The sequence below is a fragment of the Rana temporaria genome, chromosome 1, assembly GCF_905171775.1.
Source record: "Rana temporaria chromosome 1, aRanTem1.1, whole genome shotgun sequence".
In the NCBI taxonomy this organism is placed as follows: Eukaryota; Metazoa; Chordata; class Amphibia; order Anura; family Ranidae; genus Rana; species Rana temporaria.
Window position 1 is genome coordinate 587,825,855 of NC_053489.1, and position 21,017 is coordinate 587,846,871.

The following is a 21,017-nucleotide window of genomic DNA, read 5'->3' on the forward strand; positions in this document are numbered from 1 at the left end:
GTTTTCCAAAAGGCACTTGAAGGACTCTCATACCATGAGAAACAAAATTCTCTGGTTTGATGAAACGAAGATTGAACTCTTCGGCCGGAATGGCAAATGGCATATCTGGAGGAAACCAGGCACTGCTCCATTACCTGATGGTATCATGCTGTGGAGATGTTTTTTAGTGACAGGAACTGGGAGACTAGTCAGGATCGAGGGAAAGATGAATGCAATGTACGGAGACATTCTTAACCACTTAAGCCCCGGACCATTTGGCTGGCCAAAGTTTAGAGCACTTTTTGCGATTCGGCACTGCGTCGCTTTAACCACTTAAGACCCAGACCTTTAGACAGCTAAAGGACCTGGCCAGTTTTTGCGATTCGGCACTGTGTCGCTTTAACTCCCAAACAAAATTGGTGTGCTTTTTTTCCCACAAATATAGCTTTCCTTTGGTGGGATTTGATCACCTCTGCGGTTTTTATTTTTTGCGCTATAAACAAAAATAGAACGACAATTTTGAAAAAAATGCAATATTTTTTACTTTTTGCTATAATAAATATCCCCCAAAAATATATAAAAAAAAAAGGCTCAGTTTAGGTCGATACGTATTCTTCTACCTATTTTTGGTAAAAAAAATCGCAATAAGTGTTTATCAATTGGTTTGCGCAAAGTTTATAACGTTTACAAAATAGGGGATAGTTTTATTGCAGTTTTACATGACTGCGACATTATGGCGGACAGCTCTTCCCGTTCTTCAGCTCCGGGGACCGATCGCGGGACTCCAGCGGCGATGGGGTTCGCGGGTCCCGCGGTCACGGAGCTTCGGACCGGGGCGCGCGCGCAGCGCGCCCGCGACCCATGGCTGGGCACTTAAAGAGGACGTACCTGTACGTGCTTGTGCCCAGCCGTGCCATTCTGCCAACGTATATGTGAAGGAGGCGGTCCTTAAGTGGTTAACTGACAATTGTCATGTGACATGGCTCTCAAACAAAATTTACGTCCTTTTATAACCACAAATAGAGCTTTCTTTTGGTGCTATTTAATCACCTCTGCGGTTTTTATTTGTTGCACTATAAACAAAAATAGAGTGACAATTTTGAAAAAAAAGCAATATTTTTTACTTTTTACTATAAAAAATATCCCCCAAAAATGTATATATAACAAAATGTTTTTCCTCAGTTTAGGCCGATACGTATTCTTTTACATATTTTTGGTAAAAAAAAAATCGCAATAAGCATTTATTGATTGGTTTGTGCAAAAGTTATAGCGTTTACAAAATAGGGGATCGTTTTATGGTATTTTTATTAATAATTTTTTTGTACTAGTAGTAACAGTGTTTTATCGTGACTGCGACATTATGGCGGACACATCAGACACTTTTAATGCCATTTTGGGACCATTGTCATTGATACAGCGATCAGTGATATGAAAATGCTGTTTACTGTAAAAATTACACTGGCAGTGAAGGGGTTAACCAGTAGGGGCACTGAAGGGGTTATGTGTGTCCTAGAGAGTGCTTCTAACCATAGGGGGGATAGGAGCTGTGTGTGACACGACACTGATCACCTCTTCCGATTACAAGGAGCAGTGATCAGTGTCGTGTCAACTAGGAAGAATGGGGAAATGCTTGTTCGTCTCACGGAGAGGAAGAACAAGATGCTCTCAGTGAGACGATCGCGGGTATAACCACGGACATCAAGTGCACCCACAATGTCGCTTCTTAATGGGGACGTACCTGTTCGCCCATATGCCCACAGGAGCCATTGTGTCGTCGTATAAAGTTGTGCACTGGTCCTTAAGTGGTTAATAAAAACCTGCTCTAGAGGGCTCTGGACCTCAAACTGGGGTGAAGTTTCATCTTCAAATGGTCAACTCTGTGATTGTCCTTTAATGGCCCAGCCAGAGCCCAGGTCCTGCAAAGAAGAATGGGAGAAACTGCCCAAAAATAGGTGTGTCAAGCTGGTAAGATTAATATTCAAGAAGACTTAAGGTTGTAATTGGTGCCAAAGGTGCTTTAACCCCTTAAGGACCACCGCACGACTATTTACGTCGGCAGAATGGCACGGCTGGGCATATGGACGTACAGGTACGTCCCCTTTAAGAAGCCCTGCCATGGGTCGCGAGCTGAAAGATGCAAGGGTCTGTCATGAGTCCAGAAACTGAACCTTTTTATGTACACAGACTAATTACAAGCAAACAGATCACAGGTGAGGATGGTTACCCTTAATAGCCATTCTGTCAGGGAAGTACTGCCCACTTCAGAAGGCATGCGCGAGTCACGGACTTTACACATGAATGTGCGCATGCATTAGATGCGTTTTGGCGCCCAACAGCCTTTAAAAGACGTTCCAGGGGTACTGTTCCTTGCGGTTTGATCTGCTTCTGTTCCCTGTGTTCCTGATTATGTGCCTGTGTCTTGTTCCTGTGTTTGACCCGGCTTCTTGACCTTGCTCCTGTCTCCAGTCCTGACCCTGGCTTGTTTGACCCTGCTCAGTTACCTTTCTGATCACCTTTTGCCAAGACCCAGCCTAGACTCTGACTACTCTCTGCCTGCCGTTTATGCTATTTACCTATGTGTGTATGACCTGGCTTGTCTGACTCCGCTCCTGCACCTGCTGACCTGCATCCACTGCTCTGCACACCTACACCTGCTGCCCTGCATACCTGCACCTGCTGACCTGCATCTGCTGCCCTGCATACCTGCACCTGCTGACCTGCATCTGCTGCCCTGCATACGTGCACATGCTGACCTGCATCCGCTGCCCTGCATGCCTGCACCTGCTGACCTGCATACCTGCACCTGCTGACCTGCATCCGCTGCCCTGCATGCCTGCACCTGCTGACCTGCATCTGCTGCTCTGCATACCTGCACCTGCTGATCTGCATCCACTGCCTTGCATACCTGCACCTGCTGACCTGCACCTGCTGACCTGCATCCGCTGCCCTGCATGCCTGCACCTGCTGACCTGCATCCGCTGCTCTGCATACCTGCACCTGCTGACCTGCATCCGATGCTCTCGGCACCAGCTGTTCCAGCTCCCACTTTGCATCACTACACACAGTCGAGAGGACCTAGCAGTACACCCTTACCTCACCACGCTCTTACCACTACTGTCCCCACTCCAGTGGTCTTCGAGCCGGGGTTGTACGGGAGGTCTCCCTCTGTACGTCATGCTCACACCAGAGGTACGTGACACATTCAAATCCCTTTATGTCAACTTGTGTGCATGTTATTAGGCCAAAATCACCAGGGTATGGAAACTTTTGATCAGAGTCATTTGGATAGTTTCTGTTGTGATTATTATTTAAAAAGAGTAAACATAGTTGATAATAAATGGCTTTTGTCAAACACGAACCATGAGTGAAAGAAAAGTTTATGTGTTATCATTCATATTCACTGATAAATGGCCAAGAAATCATAAATTCTGCCAGGGTATGTAACCTATGTGAACAACTGTATATATGGACCTAACTGTGTGTGTATATATATATATATATATATATATATATATATATATATATATATATATATATATATATATATAGAGATATAGATAGATAGATAGATAATCTAGCACAAAAGTGAGTACACCCCTCAAATTTTTGTAAATATTTTATTATCTTCTCATGTGACAACACTGAAAAAAATTACACTTTGCTGCAATGTAAGTAGTGAGTGCACAGCTTGTATAACAGTGTAAATTTGCTGTTCCCTCAAAAAAACTCAACATTAATATCTAAACCTCTGGCAACAAAAGTGAGTATATATATATATATATATATATATATATATATATATATATATATATATATATACATACATATACATATATATATATATATATATATATATATATATATATTATGGATTTGTATCTCTCAAGAAAAGATGTCCATGACAAAAGTCTACCAGCGGCAGTCATGCTGGCTCTAATGTCACATGAGGTATTAACAAGTATTTCTGCAAGATGTTCATAGTAGCAAAACAGTTGCTAATATTTGATTATGTCATCAAAGGCATGCCTATCAACATTATAATAATATTAATAGAAAACACTAGTTGGAATTTTTTGTAAAATCTAGTAGGAATATTTAAAATTGTTTACGTTTAATTACCTTACAGTTAGGGTTTTTATTCAACATCAAAAAAGACTATTCCCCCACAAAGGATTTTAGGTAACAATGAAATGTACATTAACAGTTTATCCCTGAAAATTACTGTACAATAATTAGGTCATTTATTTATATCATAGATAGTGTGTACTACTACATTCTAGCATGGTAGAACGCAATTGCAAGATAAATGGATTGGTCTATTTAAAGAAAACGGTATGCAAATATTAGTTGATACAAAAGGAATACTAACTACAAGACATTAAAAAAAAACACTAAATTAAAATACAAAAAAGGTTAGTTGTAAATGTTTGTTATAGTATTAAATAAAAACAGTAAAAAAAGAAAATAGCAGAACAGATGTTCAGTGCCAGGGCTTGGAATGTTGGACTGCGGTCCACGGTGTGCTTTCCCTGGTCTTGCCTATAAAAGGTACAGTTGAAATAAAGGGATTTTGGGGAGTGCCCCTGATGCCTGAATGCCAGCGCTGGTGAAAATAATGGACTGGACTGCGGTTCTTGACCTCAGATGGAGAACTGGACTGAAATGGAGAGGCCACTGGAGGCAGCATAATCTGGCTTGGTTTCAATGGGATCATCTTATCTTCTGCCTTTGGTCTGATGGCAATTGTCTGTCGATCTTTGGACAAGAAAGAGACGTTACCTGGATTCTTTATTGTTATGGACACAGTGGGAATACCACTCTGCTTTGGTGCCTTTGTAAACTGTAAAGTGTTATTGGGGTTTTTGTAAGAAGTTTGGTTATGTTGGTCTTTTTGTGTTCTCAGGCTCATCAAATTATTTTCACGGTTTATGAACTCATTGATCTTTGCTTGGGTGTTTGAAGTGGCTGGGGTGGTTTTATAATTTTGTGTTTTTGATTTCTTCTTTTTGTCATCTTTTCTTGGAGATTTTGCCACCCGAATGCCACTGAGCAGTCCCTTAGCAGCAGCCCGAGCCAAAACATCTTGAGGGGAGACAGACTTAGAAGGATGCGTCTAGAATGGAAGTAGACAATGTAAAGAAAGTCACCACGGTTATCAGAAAAAATAGTCTGCTTCTTAAATAGAATGGAGACAAGAACAAAGTACATGGTGAGAGTGTTAAATATACGTTGAACGTTCTTTTTTCACAATGCTTTTAAGATCACCACACAACTCAAAAATAAAACAATATAAACAAATGTATCTCAGTCCCTAACCCCAAATGTATGACAGATATTGTTTAAGAGAACTGGTCATGATAGAACTAATACAAGAACGATTGCTGCCTTGTCAATGTTTTGGCCTCACACAGTGCATACTGTGCAGCACAATTTCTCCCTTTGCTTTAGGTAGAAGAATCAGACAGACAACACAAATGCAGCTAAATAAGAAGGCAAATGCAAATCATTCATGAGAAATTCTGTACACTTTTAATAACTGAAGTGACTGAGAATTTTTGCAACTAGGATCTCCCAAAAATGAATAAATGTATGGCAAATTAACCTTTAGAATCAATATGTTATTAACATTTTACATCTGAAAGCACTGGGTAATCAGAGAGAGCGTCAAGATTATTCATGTTTGTTAGCACCTATTCTAACCATTGCATTGAGGTAAGAAGTGGCAAAACCTGCACAGTAGTTCATCAACTATATTAAAGGGGTTTTCCACCCATTTTTTAAGTTTATTAAAAGTCAGCAGCTACAAAAAGTGTAGCTGCTGGCTTTTAATAAACAGACACTTACCTGCTCCAGCGTTCCAGCGACGCGCCGGCCGGGGCTCCGCTCCTCTCCCCCCCTCCCCAGCCGGCGTCTTCATTGTCACTGTGGGCACCCGGCCGTGACAGCTTTCGGCTTCACGGCCGGGCACCCACTGCGCATGCACGCGCGGCGCTGCGCTGTTTGATTGGACAGGCGATCGCCTAGGACCTGTCACGTGTCCTAGGCGATCGCCTACAGGGAGGGGCTGCCAAAAGGCGATTAAGCTTAATCGCCTTTTCAGCCCCTCGGCGGAAGGAGGAAGTGGGACAGGAAGTCCCCTTCTCCTGAAGCCCCCACTCCCCCCCCAAAAAAATTACATGCCAAATGTGGCATGTAAGGGGGTGAGGAGTGGGATAAGCGGAAGTTCAATTTTTGGGTGGAACTCCGCTTTAACTAATATTTTGTGGTGACATTCTTGTGGCTACTGTTACACTATAGGGAAATGCATCTGCACAACACACCTAGCATACATTGTGGTGTGCTGCATTAAAAGAAAAACAAATTACTTGATTTTTGGGCCATGTGCAGGACATTAATATTAAATGCGCTACCATAATGCTTACGCAATAATGCATGAGCATTAAAGAAGAAGTATAGCCAAAGCTCGTTTGGCTGTACTTCTATAGATCACAGGAGTGCAGATCAATTTCAGTTTTTCAGCAGCGAGTGGAGTGAAGTCTGCTCTCTGCTGACGTCACGGATGTCAGTCCAGGTACCGCATCATCCTGACCACGGAGTCTGAATCTGCCTGGTGCCTGGACTCACACTTAGCTCAGCCTCTCAGTGAGCAACAGACTGACTGACTGTGACTAATGCCGCGTACACACCATCACTTTATGTGATGAAAAAAAATTACGTTTTTAACAACGTCACTTTAATTGACTGTGTGTGGGGGAAAACGTCGTTTTATGTCTTGTAAAAAACGACCAAAAAAAATTGAAGCATGCTTCAATTTTATGTGTCGTTTTTCAAAAGTGCACTTTTTACTTCACAGAAATTGACCGTGTGTAGCAAAAAACGTCGTTTTCTAAGACGTTTTTTCATCCACGCATGCCCAGAAGCTACTTATGAAGCAAGCTTCAATGGTAAAACGTGGTGGAACGTAACCTCACTTTGCAAGAACATTGTGAGAAAAACGATGGTGTGTAGGCAACTTCGTCTTTGAAAATTGAAGTTTCAAAAACGTCATTTTTTACTTCACAGAAAGTGTCGTTTTTTTTCATCACATAAAGTGATGGTGTGTATGCGGCATAACAGTCTGCAGGTCTGAAAACCGAGTGATTGCTCAGTTCTCAGTGTAGAGGCACTGGGGGACAGATGCAGCATCAGACCCATGCTGCATCCATCTAGGTAAGTATTAATAAGTAAATAAAAATCCTTTACTTCTCTTTAAGGCACACAACAGCCTAAAAAATGTGAATGCTCCCTAAGTCTAAAAAAAAAAACTTTTCAATTGACACAAAAAATTAAATGCGTATATTTTTTAAAGAATCCCTTAGGATTGATTTTTCTTTATTAATGACTGAAAGTCCGTTTTGGATGTGCACCATATTTATTTGCTAAAATTATAAACAATTTTCAGCAAAATGAACCAACTGAGCCTGTCAGATAGACCTTTCGGGAAATATGCCAACAGCTTAGAAACTATTTTCTACAAAACATATTAAAATAATCTTGTCAACATCTTAAATTATGCATGTCCTGTATTGGGTCCGGCTTGAATAAAACATCCAAGCAAAAAATAAATGAACAGCTTCCTCTTCCATATAGAATATTTAAATTTCTGTGTCAGCTTATAAATATAAATAATAGACACCAGAGGACCACAAAATCTTCCCCCCTCTCAGGACTTCCTTGGTATGAATTACTAGCTGGTGGTGACTGAAGCCTCCCTTCCTAATGACTGCAGGCATGTCAGTACTACTGTATATAGAAGGTTCTTATTCGGGATGAGTTTCTGGTTCAAACCCCTTTTTCGTGGATTGCAGACCTAACAAATTTATGAAGGTGTTTGGCCACCTGAATTCCCAGATGCTGTAATGTAAACACAATGCCAGGCATACCAGGTGACCTCGAACTCAAGATCACTAGCATGTAAAGTGCAGCATGTAAAGATCATTGGACGACAGATCATCATTGATGTTGGATTAACAATGCTGGACACCATGATTGATATCAATTACATTGCTGTACATCGGAATTGATGTGACTTTACATTGACTTATTGGGGCTCTGGAAGTTGAAAATGGCCCTTGACTCTCAACATTGGGACTAGGATGTCCTTGCAAAGGAGGAGAGGATTTGCCACATATGCACTTCCATAATGATTGCATTATCTTCTGCACAAGCAAAGATCCCCTCAATTAACGCATCTGTGAGTGATTGAAGCAGTATGGTAGCGGTATAATGTGCATGTGGGTAAGGGTACAATCTATGAGGTTGGTACTGTGCTTGAGCCAAATACCACTACTATTTTGTGATGTCAGAAATATGGAGGCAGGATCCCATGCATGTGAGGTAATGGCAGAGCAGTCCAGTCACTACTGTGCATGTGTGGGATCTCACTGCCATAATGCTTTCATCACAGCGTTGCTGCATGCACAATAGTTGAAGGGACAATATGGTGTCAGTAGAATATGATCACTGAAGTCGCTACCTCACTTTCTCAGGATATTGTAGCCATTGAACTTGCCAGTCTTGCATGGGATTGATGGACAAACAATACTGTGCATTGATGAAGAAGGAGGGGCAATGAGGTATTATCCAACCATGCTTCTAAGTGCATATTAATGGCCTAACCACCTGCCAAATTACTATGTCCCAGATGGAACCCAGATGATATCTTATTGATGTCCAGGGGGTGGAGTTTTAATTAATTTATTTATTTTAATTGCCCTTTCTAAGTACAATTTATGAATTCAACTAAACAACCATCATTTAGCTCCAACCAACTAGGCTAATGCTTAGCCTATATTAATAATATAAAACTGTAAGGGGGAAACAAAAACACCATTTCAATTCTTGTAGTCTTCTCTTACAATAAATAAGGGCTACAAAAATACAATAACATTTTTTACTAATATCCCCTGCTGTAAATCCATTATCAATCATAGTGCCTGGCAATGTAAATCCACTGTCAATCATGAGGACCTGAAGCCCACCCATTTGTACATAGCACACACTCGTAGCTAAAAAACAAATCTGCAGCATAGTGGTAATGTAAACATAGTGCCAGGGATCCTGGGGGACATGATTGACCAAATTAATGACATCACCCGCATTCCTGGCACTAAGTTCAAGATCTGTAGACCTCACTAGGTTAGCTGAACCTCCCGTGAAACATACATAGGAAGATTCGCTCCTCCCTAGTCCTTGTCACACTATCAACTTTGTAGCAGCAACATATATTCATTATTATTTTCTGTAGTAATTTGTAGCTACAGAGTTTCTGACTATACTTTTCTATGCAGTCTATATCAGTCGCTGATATAACAATCACCAGCAGCTGCACTGGGTGAGAAACAGAACTAGCTACTGAAACTGCTAATACTGTACCTAGTAGGAAGGTATATTTCCCAGCCAGAAGAGAATACCATAACTCATACCAGTTAGTAGGTTAAAAACTGCCCTAATGTGTCAGCAAATAAATCAAGAAAATCAGCAGCTTAATGTGAGATACACAACAAACAGAAATAATAGGAGAAGCCGTGCTAAAATAGTCCCGATTGATGCAAATGGATCTTCAAATAAATATCATAACAATATGACAATATGTTTCCATAGTTGAGAATGATTGGGATAAATCCTTTTCACAATGCTACCACAGTGATTCACATCAAAAAATGTGTGGATGTCCTGCCTGCCATGTGTATAGATGCCTGCTGTGGCTCCCTGAAAAAAAAAGTATTTATTTTTGGGTCCTTTTGTGAATGAGACGGCCACGTACTCTACAATGTTGCCAGTGTGTGAGAGACATGGCAGCCATCCATCCTGGGATAATCGTCCATAAGATCTTCTGTGCAAGTAAATGTCTTGGCTGGGCTATAGCCAGATGCCTGGTTTTGCTTGCTATCTGGTAAGCAAGTTTTTCTTAAGGTGGCCGTGCACTTTTTGATATGAATCACTGTGGTGGCATTGTGAAAAGGATCTACCCTATAATTCTCAACTATGGAAACATATTGTCATGATTTCCAATCAATGATCCATTTGCATCAATTGGGACTATTTTAGCACGGCTTCTCCTATTATACCATAACTCATACACTTTAGGAGCTAACAAAGCAGTATTTTGTGTGTTTTTGTGGTAAATACTGTTTGTATGTATTTTCAAAAATTTGATAACTAAATATAAGCTGTGAAAATTTTTTTTTTTTTTCTCGAAGAAAAAGTTGCGTGCCCCAGAGTCTAGCACACTCTTGTGTATTTTTCAAACTCATTGGTATCAGAGAGCCCAAATACATCGGCTACCTGGCTTACCAGTGGAAAAAAAACATAGGGCATGGTTTTCTTGTATGTCTGAAAGTTTCCCCAGATAAGCCATAGGCCCCATACACACGATAGAATCCATCCGCAGATAAATCCCAGCAAATGGGTTTCTGCGGATAGATCCTATGGTGTGTACACGCCAGCGGATCTTTATCCGCGGATAAATCTCCTCTGGGATGGATTCCAGCAGATCGGATATTTGCTGACATGCACAACAAATCCATCTGCTGGAATCCATCCCAACGGATGGATCCGCTCGTCTGTACAGACTCACCGGATCCATCCGTCCAAAGGGATTCCCCGCACGCGTCGTAATGATTTGACGCATGCGTGGAATTCCTTATATGACAGCGTCGCGCCGTCGCCGCGTCATAATCGCGGCGACGGCGCGACACGTCATCGCCAGAGGATTTCCGCGCGGATTTCAATGCGATGGTGTGTACACTCCATCGCATAGAAATCTGCGGAAATCTTTGAGAGGATTTATCCGTGGAAACGGTCCGCTGGACCGTATCCGCGGATAAATTCTCTCGTGTGTATGGGGCCTTAGCTGGTGGTGTCTGCTGGGGCCACAGACAATCCAGCATTATCTAAGGTGTATGATCACCTTTGATTTATTTTTTATTTTTTTAAATCCTTTGGATGTATGGATCACATTAGGAGCAACGGTCCAAAAAAAACAAAAAAAAACAAGAGTAGTTTCATCTGTAGTTCTTGGGAGCAGTATTGTTAAATATTAAAAGTATCCTAATTTAGGGTGTTTTTATATATATATATATATATATATATATATATATATATATACAATATATATATATATATATATATATATATATATATATATATATATATATATATATATATATATATATGTATATATATATAATATAAATAAAATGTACAGTTTTCTCACCTCTCTTGTCATGACAGCGAGAAAACAGCCATTGCAATTATCCGATGGTTCCATTTTGAAGAATTTATCAAACGCATTTTCTATTTGTGCTGGAGGGTAAACTGAAATAACAGGTGGGCTCAGCCTGCAAAAAACATCATGACAGGTAAAATAGCAGAACAGTATTGTTAAAAGATTATTAATCATCTCATAAGTGTTTTAGAATCACAAAATGCCCAAAGCGCTCAGTGCCTTGTGGTCTTTAGTAAAATATGAAGCCAAAGAATATATTATAATATATAATATAATTCATAATATAATATAAGTTCTATTCTTGAAAGGTAGTTATACCTAATGAATTTTTTGTTACTCCAACAGGTAAATTTTTGGGAAAATGTACAGTGGTCAACATTTGGAACCCACCCATAGTGCCCTGGGTACCCTCCCCCTGGTGAAGAGTCTTAGCCCTGACCTGTGCTTGTTGGGTCCTACCCTAAATTTCCTTGTCCACAATGGAATATGATAACTAGCAGAAACTTTTATCCTTGATTTAAAAGTGAGCTTTAGCGAAATAATCAAAATTACACATGTAGGTGCTAAAAATGTTTTACCTGTACGGCTGTACTTTGGTTCCATCCATCTTGAACTGAAGGGCCTGGCTGATGACATTTTCATTCTCCTCTTGATACACTGAGCGTGTACAGTATACAATAGTATGAACTTTATTAACTGGAAGGAGAAGACACGATAAATAAGCAAAAGTCTTTTTACTGTAATAAATAAGATAATGTCAGTTAAAGCAGAATTCCGGTCAAACACTAACTACTCTTAAAAATGTCCCCTTCCCCCTCCTAACACCTATTCTGACTAAGCTGTGTCAGGCTGCTCCAGTCTGGTCAGGTGATCTCCCCAGTTTCATCCAGCGGTGGCTACATGGGAATTGAGAGAGCTCTTGGCAATGGCTGCTAATGCCTGAGTGGTGACATTACCCACAGGCTTACTAGTTTGTGCTCCCTCCTCTCCCCTGCAGCTGGTGCTGGCTGATAGAAGGGAGCTGATCACACGACCAGACTGGAGGGGCTAAAAAATAGGTAAGTAAATGTATAAAGGCTGACCGAAGGCTAGCCTGTGTTTGTAGGAGGAGTCTGCTGAGTACTTAAGCCTCTCCTCTGTTTCCTCCAGCTTTCATTCATACTTTTACTTTTTGTACATTTTCTTATTCTTACATTCAGGGTATGCCCTCTTCTCAGGCATACCGACCAGCTAGGCCAAGGCACACCTCAGACCTTGGTTGTTGGGGTTATCACATTTCATACTCAAAGACTCTGACTACAAATACATTATCTCTTGCAGGTTAGTCAGAGTAGGTGTTAGGAGGAAAGATGGAGAAGTTAGGACTTTCATTTTCAAGCAACCTCGCAATTGTGGCTAACAGGGAGCTGATGAGAGCAGAAAAGACAGGATGCAACATAACCAGGACAGATCTAGCAGCTATTGGCTGCATACAGCGTCCTGGAGTCTAAAGATACCATGGTACGGTGCCATCAAAATGCCTGGTACATGAAAAAACATGCAATATGCTTGTTGTAATCTTGGACAATATCGACACTCATCAAACAAAACAGCATTAGAATATTGATCACCTACATTTCATAGCATGGTTCATCTCAGACACCTGCTGTTTGGCCAGATCATTCAGTCTCTCAGCTGAAACAGACCCTTGAGAGAGATCCTGAAGCAGAGAGGTGTCTGTACAAGAGAATACATAAATTTGCTTATTTTACAATAACATTAAACACAAATGTACATAAAAGCATCTTTAGCTGCACCTTTAATGTTGGAGGGATATGTGGAAAATTTTCGTTGATCAGCAGCTGCAGCCGCTGATTGGTGTATTCCAACAGCAGCAGATGCCGCAGTCAGAATATAACATATCTATCCATCTTTGTTGAAAGAAAAAAATTAATAACAGTATATTGTATGCCCAGCTTAGCTTATGGGGAGGTCATTAGCAGTGGAGCTAAACAGTTGCAGCTTTGCTAACCAGTAACTAGCAGGGAGCCTGGAGCCCTAAGGCAGGTTCCTTATGACAATTGGTTTTTGCTTTGAAGCAGAAAACAAGATTTTTGACACAATTGTAAAACTTTTTTGAAGTTTATCACAGGACACAGGGCTTTAAAATAATTTCTATTTGGTTATGTACTACCACCTTCAGGTGAATGGACACTGACACTCAAAGTAAGAAGCTGACCTTATCTTATGTATATAACCCCTAACAATCCAGCAGGCTCCTAGTTTGGAGGTAGGCAATAGGAGAACAGACACAGAGGGATGGAATCCCTGTGTCCTGTAATGTATTTCCAGAAAAGGATTTTGCAGGTAAGTGAAAAATCTTGTTTTCTTTATTGTTCATTCTAGGACATAGGGATTTCTGATCAATACCATTAGGACATTCACAAGCAATGGCATGACGGGTGGAAAATGGCTGCCTGAAGGACCCTATGTGTAAAATGTGCACCAGCCAATGCTTGAACATCGGTACGGTACATTGTTCTTCCTGCCTGTGCTGGTCATCCACAGTGAATCTACTGTGGGTGGGCGGCAAGAAGTAAAAGATCCTGTTGATCAGAGATATGCCCTTATAGTTTAAACTATATCTAAACAATTTAAAGCGGTGTTCCGCCCAAAAAAAAAAAAATATCAAAAACCAGCAGCTACAGATACTGCAGCTGCTGGTTTTTAATAAATGAACACTTACCTGTCCTGCAGTCCAGCGATGTCGGCACCCACAGCTAATGCTTCCATCAGCTGTCGGATGCTGCCGCCGCCATTGCGGGTAAGGGTACCCGGCAGTGTAGCCTTTTGGCCCGGTGGCTGGGGGAGGGAGGAGGGAGCCCTGCGTTGACCCCCCTCCCCCCCGAAAGGTACCAATGGTGACACCGAAGGGGGGTATCCGATGAGCGGAAGTTCCACTTTTGGCCATTTTTTGGGGGGCTGTTTAGGGATGGAACAAAAAGATGTTGTCTTGATTAATGTGAATTGACAGCACTAGGTTCAGGTCCTATGGTGCAAAAGGTTACAGAATGAGCTATGTACACATGTCTTTACCAGCGAATGCAAAGCCAACAGCTTTTGGAAAATTGTAGCTAAAACTAAAATCTGGCCTCTAATAGCACTCAGAACCAAAGAATGATCCAACCCTGAATTGAGAAACCCTAAGATATGCTTTCCATATGCAATGGTAAATCCTGTGAGAAGACAGCTTTCTAGCTGCTAGGAATAATTGGCATGACAGTCTGAAAGTACCCTGTCACCTAAAGCCCTGTACACACGATCGGTTTGTCCGATGAAAACAGACCAATGGACTGTTTTCATCGGACAAACCGATCGTGTGTGGGCCCCATCGGTTTGTTTTCCATCGGTGAAAAAAAAATAGAACATGTTTTAAATTTTTCCTATGGATAAAAAAACGATCGTCTGTGTGGAAGTTCATCGGTCAAAAATCCATGCATGCTCAGAATCAATTCGACGCATGCTCGAAAGCATTGAACTTACTTTTTCTCAGCACGTCGTAGTGTTTTGCGTCGCCGCGTTTTGGCACGGTCGGATTTTTGACTGATGTTGTGTAGGCAAGACTGATGAAAGTCAGCTTCATCCATGGGATTAGATTCCATCAGATATCCAATCGTGTGTACAGGGCTTAACACTATGGTCTTATCAGCTGGGAAACCAAAGCCAGCTACTGTAAAGCAGGATGGAATACTGGATCCTGTTAAGTAAATCCAGAGGTAATGAAAGAGCCCATGGTGCATCCACCGCTAACCTGAGTATGTCTGAGTATCATACCCTCCTTGGTCGATTTGAAGCAGTCAGAATTACTGGAATGTTCTCTGCCTTTACCCTGCTCAGTAATCTGATGGGAAAAAGGGCATATATCTGACTAAACTGAACCCACACAGTTGTCAGTGTGTCCAGTTTATTGTTTAACCTAAATGTCAGCAGATCCACATCCAGGGTCGCTCACTTACCTACTGAAACACTTCTGGGTGTAAAGACCATTCCATTGGATCTAGCTGCTGGCAACTTTATAAGGCCCCCTTCCAATACTCAACCCCTGGAATGTGTACCACTGAGAGAACCTGAACATAACATTCCAACCAAGACAGAATGTAGAATAACTTGTTGTACACTGTGTGAATTCTTGTACCTCTATAATGACTTGCATATGATACAGAAGTTGTATTGCCCAATAGATCCTGAAAGGATAACCTCGAAGCTGCAAATTTTAGCATTGTAAGGAGAGACAAATGATTCTGAGTTCCAGTATGTTGATCAAAAGTCAAGACTCCCTTGCTGATCCATTGAAATCTTATAAATATATGCTTTGTGGGCAATTTCTGCATTAATTGTTCTCTTAATAACAAAACATCCAGGTATCCTACATTCCGATAGAGGCTAAAACCATGGTGAATACTTGAGGTGCTGAAATATCAAGAGGCAGCGTCACAAACTGCTAATGTTGCCCCTATACTGCAAAAGATAAGTAACGCTGGTGAGAGGGCATGCAAATAAGCATCCCTTATATCCGCCAATGCTAGAAAAAAAAAAGGTTTTCGAGGAAACACTTATAGCTAGATTCAGATAGGGCGCCGCATCTTTAAGGCGGCGTATCGTATTTATGCTACGCCGCCGTAAGTTAGATAGGCAAGTACTGTATTCACAAAGCACTTGCTTCCTTACTTACGGCGGCGCATGTGCCGTCCGTGTGCATTGCTCCAAAGTACGCCGCAAGGACGTATTGGTTTCGACGTGAACGTAAATGACGTCCAGCCCCATTCATGGACGACTTATGCAAACGACGTAAAATTTTCAAATTTCACATTTCGATGCGGGAACGACGGCCATACTTAACATTGACTAGTCCAGCTATTTGTTTGACTAACTTAACGCCGGAAAACGCCTTACGTAAACGGCGTATCTTTACTGCAACGGGCACACGTACATTCATGAATCGGCGTATCTAGGCATTTACATATTCTACGCCAAACTCAACGGAAGCGCCACCTAGCGGCCAGCGGAAAAATTGCACCCTAAAATACGACGGCGCAGGCTGTCGTATCTTAGCTAGGTTTAAGTGTATCTCAGTTTGAGCATACACTTAAACTTACGACGGCACAGATTCAGAGTTACGTCGGCATATCTACTGATTCGCCGGCATAACTCTCTCTGATTCCAGCTATTATTGTCCAAAGTGACCCCATGCAAAAGTTCTGTAACTGAAGATACCGACTGAGCTCCTTTAAGTCGAGAATAGGACATATCTTGCCATCTGGTTTTTGGACCATGAGTAGGTTGGAATAAAACCTTGCTTAGAGACTATTATGGCCCGTACACACGATCCGAATATCGGACGAAAACGATCGTCCGAGGAAGAATCGTACGATTTTCGGATCGTGTGTACACTACTTTCAAGAGCCGATCACGACAGTTTACCCGATATTATTCGATCGGACAAGCACAAAAATTTTCCTCGTACGATGTCAGTATAGTTGTCGTCCAAAAATACAATACAAATACATTACAACACATGACATCACTTCCGATTTTTTTTTTTTTTCTGTCGTACGAGAATTTTCGTGACTTTATTAACCCATTTAATTTTACTTGCGACTATTAAGCGAAAATAGTCGTACGATCCGTCGTACGATATTCGGATCGTGTGTACGGGCCATTAGTCCCTGAAAACTGAGCTGTGCCAGGCAGACTGAGGTTCTTCCCTTTGCAAGGGGGCAAAGTCATGTTTAAGGTTTTGAATCACAACAGCAATGTGTTTAATTCCAGCTTTTATCCTACAGACGTTATGCTGAAAACCCAAGCATTATTGATCACTTTCCACATCCAAATATTTGCAAAAAAAAATCTTCTTCTCCCCACTTGTATTGGTGGGGATGGTCCCTTATCGTAACGTTGTTTTGTATTCTAATTTAGTTACATTTGTGGTCCATTTCTTCTTATGAAACTGAGACTTTCGTTTTTTTCTGAGAACATGAGACATGAGCGGAGTGAAAAGAACATTTCTTAGCCCCGACATAGACCTTAAAAATGGTTTAACCCCTTTCTTTTAGAGGCAAAAAAGGTCTCCCTGATGAACTTAAAGTGAATGTAAACCCTCCATACGCGCAGTGAAGTGAACAGTCTCAGATGATACCCTGAGATGAAACAAATCTCCCTACACAAGTTTTACATCCATATCTGCTGTCTTCACATTTATATACTGTTTAGAAAGTTCAGATCGTGTTAGGAAATTTTATTTTCCTGTTTAACACAGAGTGTGTTGTCTGGGCATTCAGCCAAGATGGCTAACATTGCTGATTGGAAGAAAGGCACACACCCTCTCATCATAGGCAGAGACTCTCAGGTCTTGTACACACGGTCGGACTGTCCGCCGGACCGTTTTCATCGGACATGTCCGCTGCCGGATTTTGGTCTGATGGCTGTACACACCATCAGACCAAATTCCCCGCGGACAGCGAAAGCGGTGACGTGGCCGCGCCGTGGCTGCAACGATGATGCGGCGACGTGCGCGACCCTGGAAGGTCAATGCTTTCACGCATGCGTCGAATCACTTCGACGCATGCGGGGGATTTCGGCCCAGCGGACATGTCCGATGAGTCGTACAGACCATCGGACAAGTCCGACGGACAGGCTTCCAGCGGACATGTTTCTTAGCATGCTAAGAAACATTTGTCCGCTGGAAACCTGTCCGCTAGGCCGGGAATCCGGTCCGGTTGGCCGTACACACGACCGAACATGTCCGCGGAAACTGGTCCGCGGACCAGTTTCAGCAGACATGTTCGGTCGTGTGTACGAGGCCTTAGAGGTGTTTTGTAACAGGGCCAGCTGCCTGCAAATCTATTTATAGCAACCTCCCCTGACAGAAATTTTAGGCTGCTTTTATCTGATGTGTCTGAGAATTTGTCAGGAGTTATCAGGCTGATAACAGAGGAATGGGTCAGGAGAGAACTATTGGACTGCAGATATATGTGCCCAGCTCAAATTTCATGAATTGGGTTTACATGCACTTTAATGAACGTTTAAACATTTTGATGAGTGTTCTACTTTAAAGTGGTCTCTTTTATAACTATATATATAAAATATTAAAAAGGCTTTTAATAATGCAATATGAAGAAGACAATAGTTCATCTTTGACTGCAACACTGGTATTAAACGTGATCAGGCAACATTTAGTTTGCCCATAAGGTAGGTGGATGTACTGTCACCAAGTTCACACTGGCCATGAAAGTTACCAAAGAAACCTCCAGAGGGCACCTAGTTCTAGCTTCATTAGTCACAAACAATACTATTGTGATAATTACCTCCATGCTCATCTAGAATAAACTCCACAGGGTTGCTGACTCCTGATCCAGAGCACCGAGGTAGCAGAAGAATAAGACTGGCCTTTTGTAATCTTGGATCACCAGGGTCAATGTCAGTGAAACTCTCTTTAAGCATTTTAACATCTAAAAAGTAAAATACTGGAGTTAGTACAAGTCATTGGTATGATGTACTGCTCTGTTTAGGAAAGTGAAATAAAAATTACATAATATATAAAGACGGTATATGGAAAAAGTAATTTCCCTTAAAGATAAACTTCAAACAGCTACATAGTGTACAACTAAGTACATATAGTGTCTGGTTTTATCTCCAAAGGATCTGTATTTCTATTCATCCAGTCCTGAGATTTACACAGGTCTGCCATATAGGAGAGCTAGGCTAGTGCTGTGACTTTCCTTAAAGCGGGAGTTCACCCATTTGTAAAAAAAAATTTTTTATCCCCTTAGCTTCCTGCTTGTTCGGTCTAGGGGAATCGGCTATTTGTATTAAAATATGAGCAGTACTTACCCGTTTTCGAGCTGCATCTTCTTCCGTCGCTTCCGGGTATGGGTGTTCGGGAGCGGGCGTTCCTTCTTGAGTGACAGCCTTCCGAGAGGCTTCCGACGGTCGCATCCGTCGCGTCACTCGTAGCCGAAAGAAGCCGAACGTCGGTGCGGCTCTATACTGCGCCTGCGCACCGACGTTCGGCTTCTTTCGGAAAATCGTGACGCGATGGATGCGACCGTCGGAAGCCTCTCAGAAGACTGTCAATCAAGAAGAAACGCCCATTCCCGAAGCCCATACCCGGAAGCGACGGAGAGGATGCATCTCGTAAACGGGTAAGTACTGCACATATTTTAAAATAAATAGCCGATTGCCCTAGTAAAAACGAGCAGGAATCTAAGGGGGAAAAGTGCCCTCTAAGGGTGAACCCCCGCTTTAACTGAAAGCGGAGGTCTGGTGGTAAAAAAAAAAAGAAGTAAAGTCAGCAGCTACAAACACTGTAGCTGCTGACCTTTAATAAGCAAGCTTACCTGTCCAGGTTGTCCACGATGTCGGCCTCCCGAGGCAGATCCGTTCCTTGGACCGTGTCCCGGCGCCGCCATCCTCACTAAGGGAAACAGACAGTGAAGCCTTATGGCTTTACTGCCCATTTCCTACTGTGCATGTGAATGGGAACATCGTCCTGTGTGTCCCAGAAGGCAGCGTGCCTCCATTTCCCATGAGGCAACGCGAGGAGCAGAAAACAACCTCACCGCAGAAATGGAAGAGGAAGAGGCAGATTAGGACGATCTGCCTAGTAACAGCAATTTCTGGTAAGTATAATTTTTATTTTTATTTATTTTTTGAGCCTTTTTAGCTATTTTTTTTTTGGGTGGACCTCCACTTAAAGTTAGGTAATATGGCTAGGAAACTGTTCTGTCCCCAGCCTGTGACTGGGGACGGTTGTGAAAACAGATAAATTGCAGCACACCAGACTTACCCCTATTGCTGCTCCTCACTATCCTAGTCTCACCTCTGCTGTGCAATGGATTCCAAGAGGCAAATATAAGTCAGATTTAGGATCTTATACATGTTGTATTTCAAAATAAATGTAATCTTTATTGTGGTTAACTACATTCACAATTTTTTTTCCAAATCTGCCTCGAGTGGAGCTTTAAAGAAGTCTCATCAGAGGTTTAAGCGGTGGTTCACCCTCCTTAACATCATTATACTATTACATTCGGCATCGTAGCGCGAGCTACGGTATGCCGGTCTTAAATTTTTAATCCCCGTACTCACTGTGCTATCGATCATTGAAGATTCCGACTCCCGCGGGGAATGGGCGTGCCTATGGAGAGGGAGGATGATTGACGGCCGGCTCTGGCACGTCACGCTCCCCGAAGACAGCCGGAGTAGGTCTCGGCTCTTCACGGCGCCTGCGCACAGGCTATGCGCAGGCGCCGTGAAGAGCCAAGCCTATTTCGGCTATTTCCGGAGAAGCGTGACGTGCCAGGGCCGGCCGTCAATCACCTTCTCTCACTATAGGAACGCCCATTCCCCGGAATCTTCAATGAGCCATAGCACAGTGAGTACGGGGATAAAAAATGTAAGACCGGCATACTGTAGCTCGTGCTACGATGCCGAATGTAATGGTATAATAAAAAAAATGTTTTGTTTTTTTTTTAATAGGGTGAACCCCCGCTTTAATAAGCTTGTTAAATCCCCATTGCACATATCAGTTGTTCCCATGAAAATCAGTGCTGTGGTTCTTAAGCAGCATTCTCATATAGCTAGCCCCTTCCACCGCTATCCAACAATGCTGAACATAGGAGAAACAGTTCTGAGTGAATGAACAGAGGAGAAGAACCTGAAACAGACACAGAGCACACGCAGTATGCACAGCCCCAGGCTCTTCAGAATGCTGCGTACAATATCTGCATCCCTC

The 21,017-nt window shown here is 42.1% G+C and overlaps 1 protein-coding gene across 2 annotated transcripts in view; it reads right to left on the minus strand.

Annotated features, from left to right (window-relative positions):
• Window positions 1–3,852: 3,852 nt before the first annotated feature.
• NSUN7 (NOP2/Sun RNA methyltransferase family member 7) overlaps window positions 3,853–21,017 on the minus strand; it is a 159,811-nt gene continuing 142,646 nt past the window's right edge. For both annotated transcript variants that reach the window (XM_040335065.1, XM_040335067.1), the window contains exons 8-12: window positions 18,592–18,735; window positions 12,863–12,964; window positions 11,827–11,944; window positions 11,237–11,360; window positions 3,853–5,092 (exon numbers count right to left, since the gene is read on the minus strand). In XM_040335065.1, coding sequence (XP_040190999.1) covers window positions 4,460–5,092; window positions 11,237–11,360; window positions 11,827–11,944; window positions 12,863–12,964; window positions 18,592–18,735 — 1,121 coding nt within the window. In that variant the 3' untranslated portion in view covers window positions 3,853–4,459. The remainder of the gene's footprint in view (window positions 5,093–11,236; window positions 11,361–11,826; window positions 11,945–12,862; window positions 12,965–18,591; window positions 18,736–21,017) is intronic.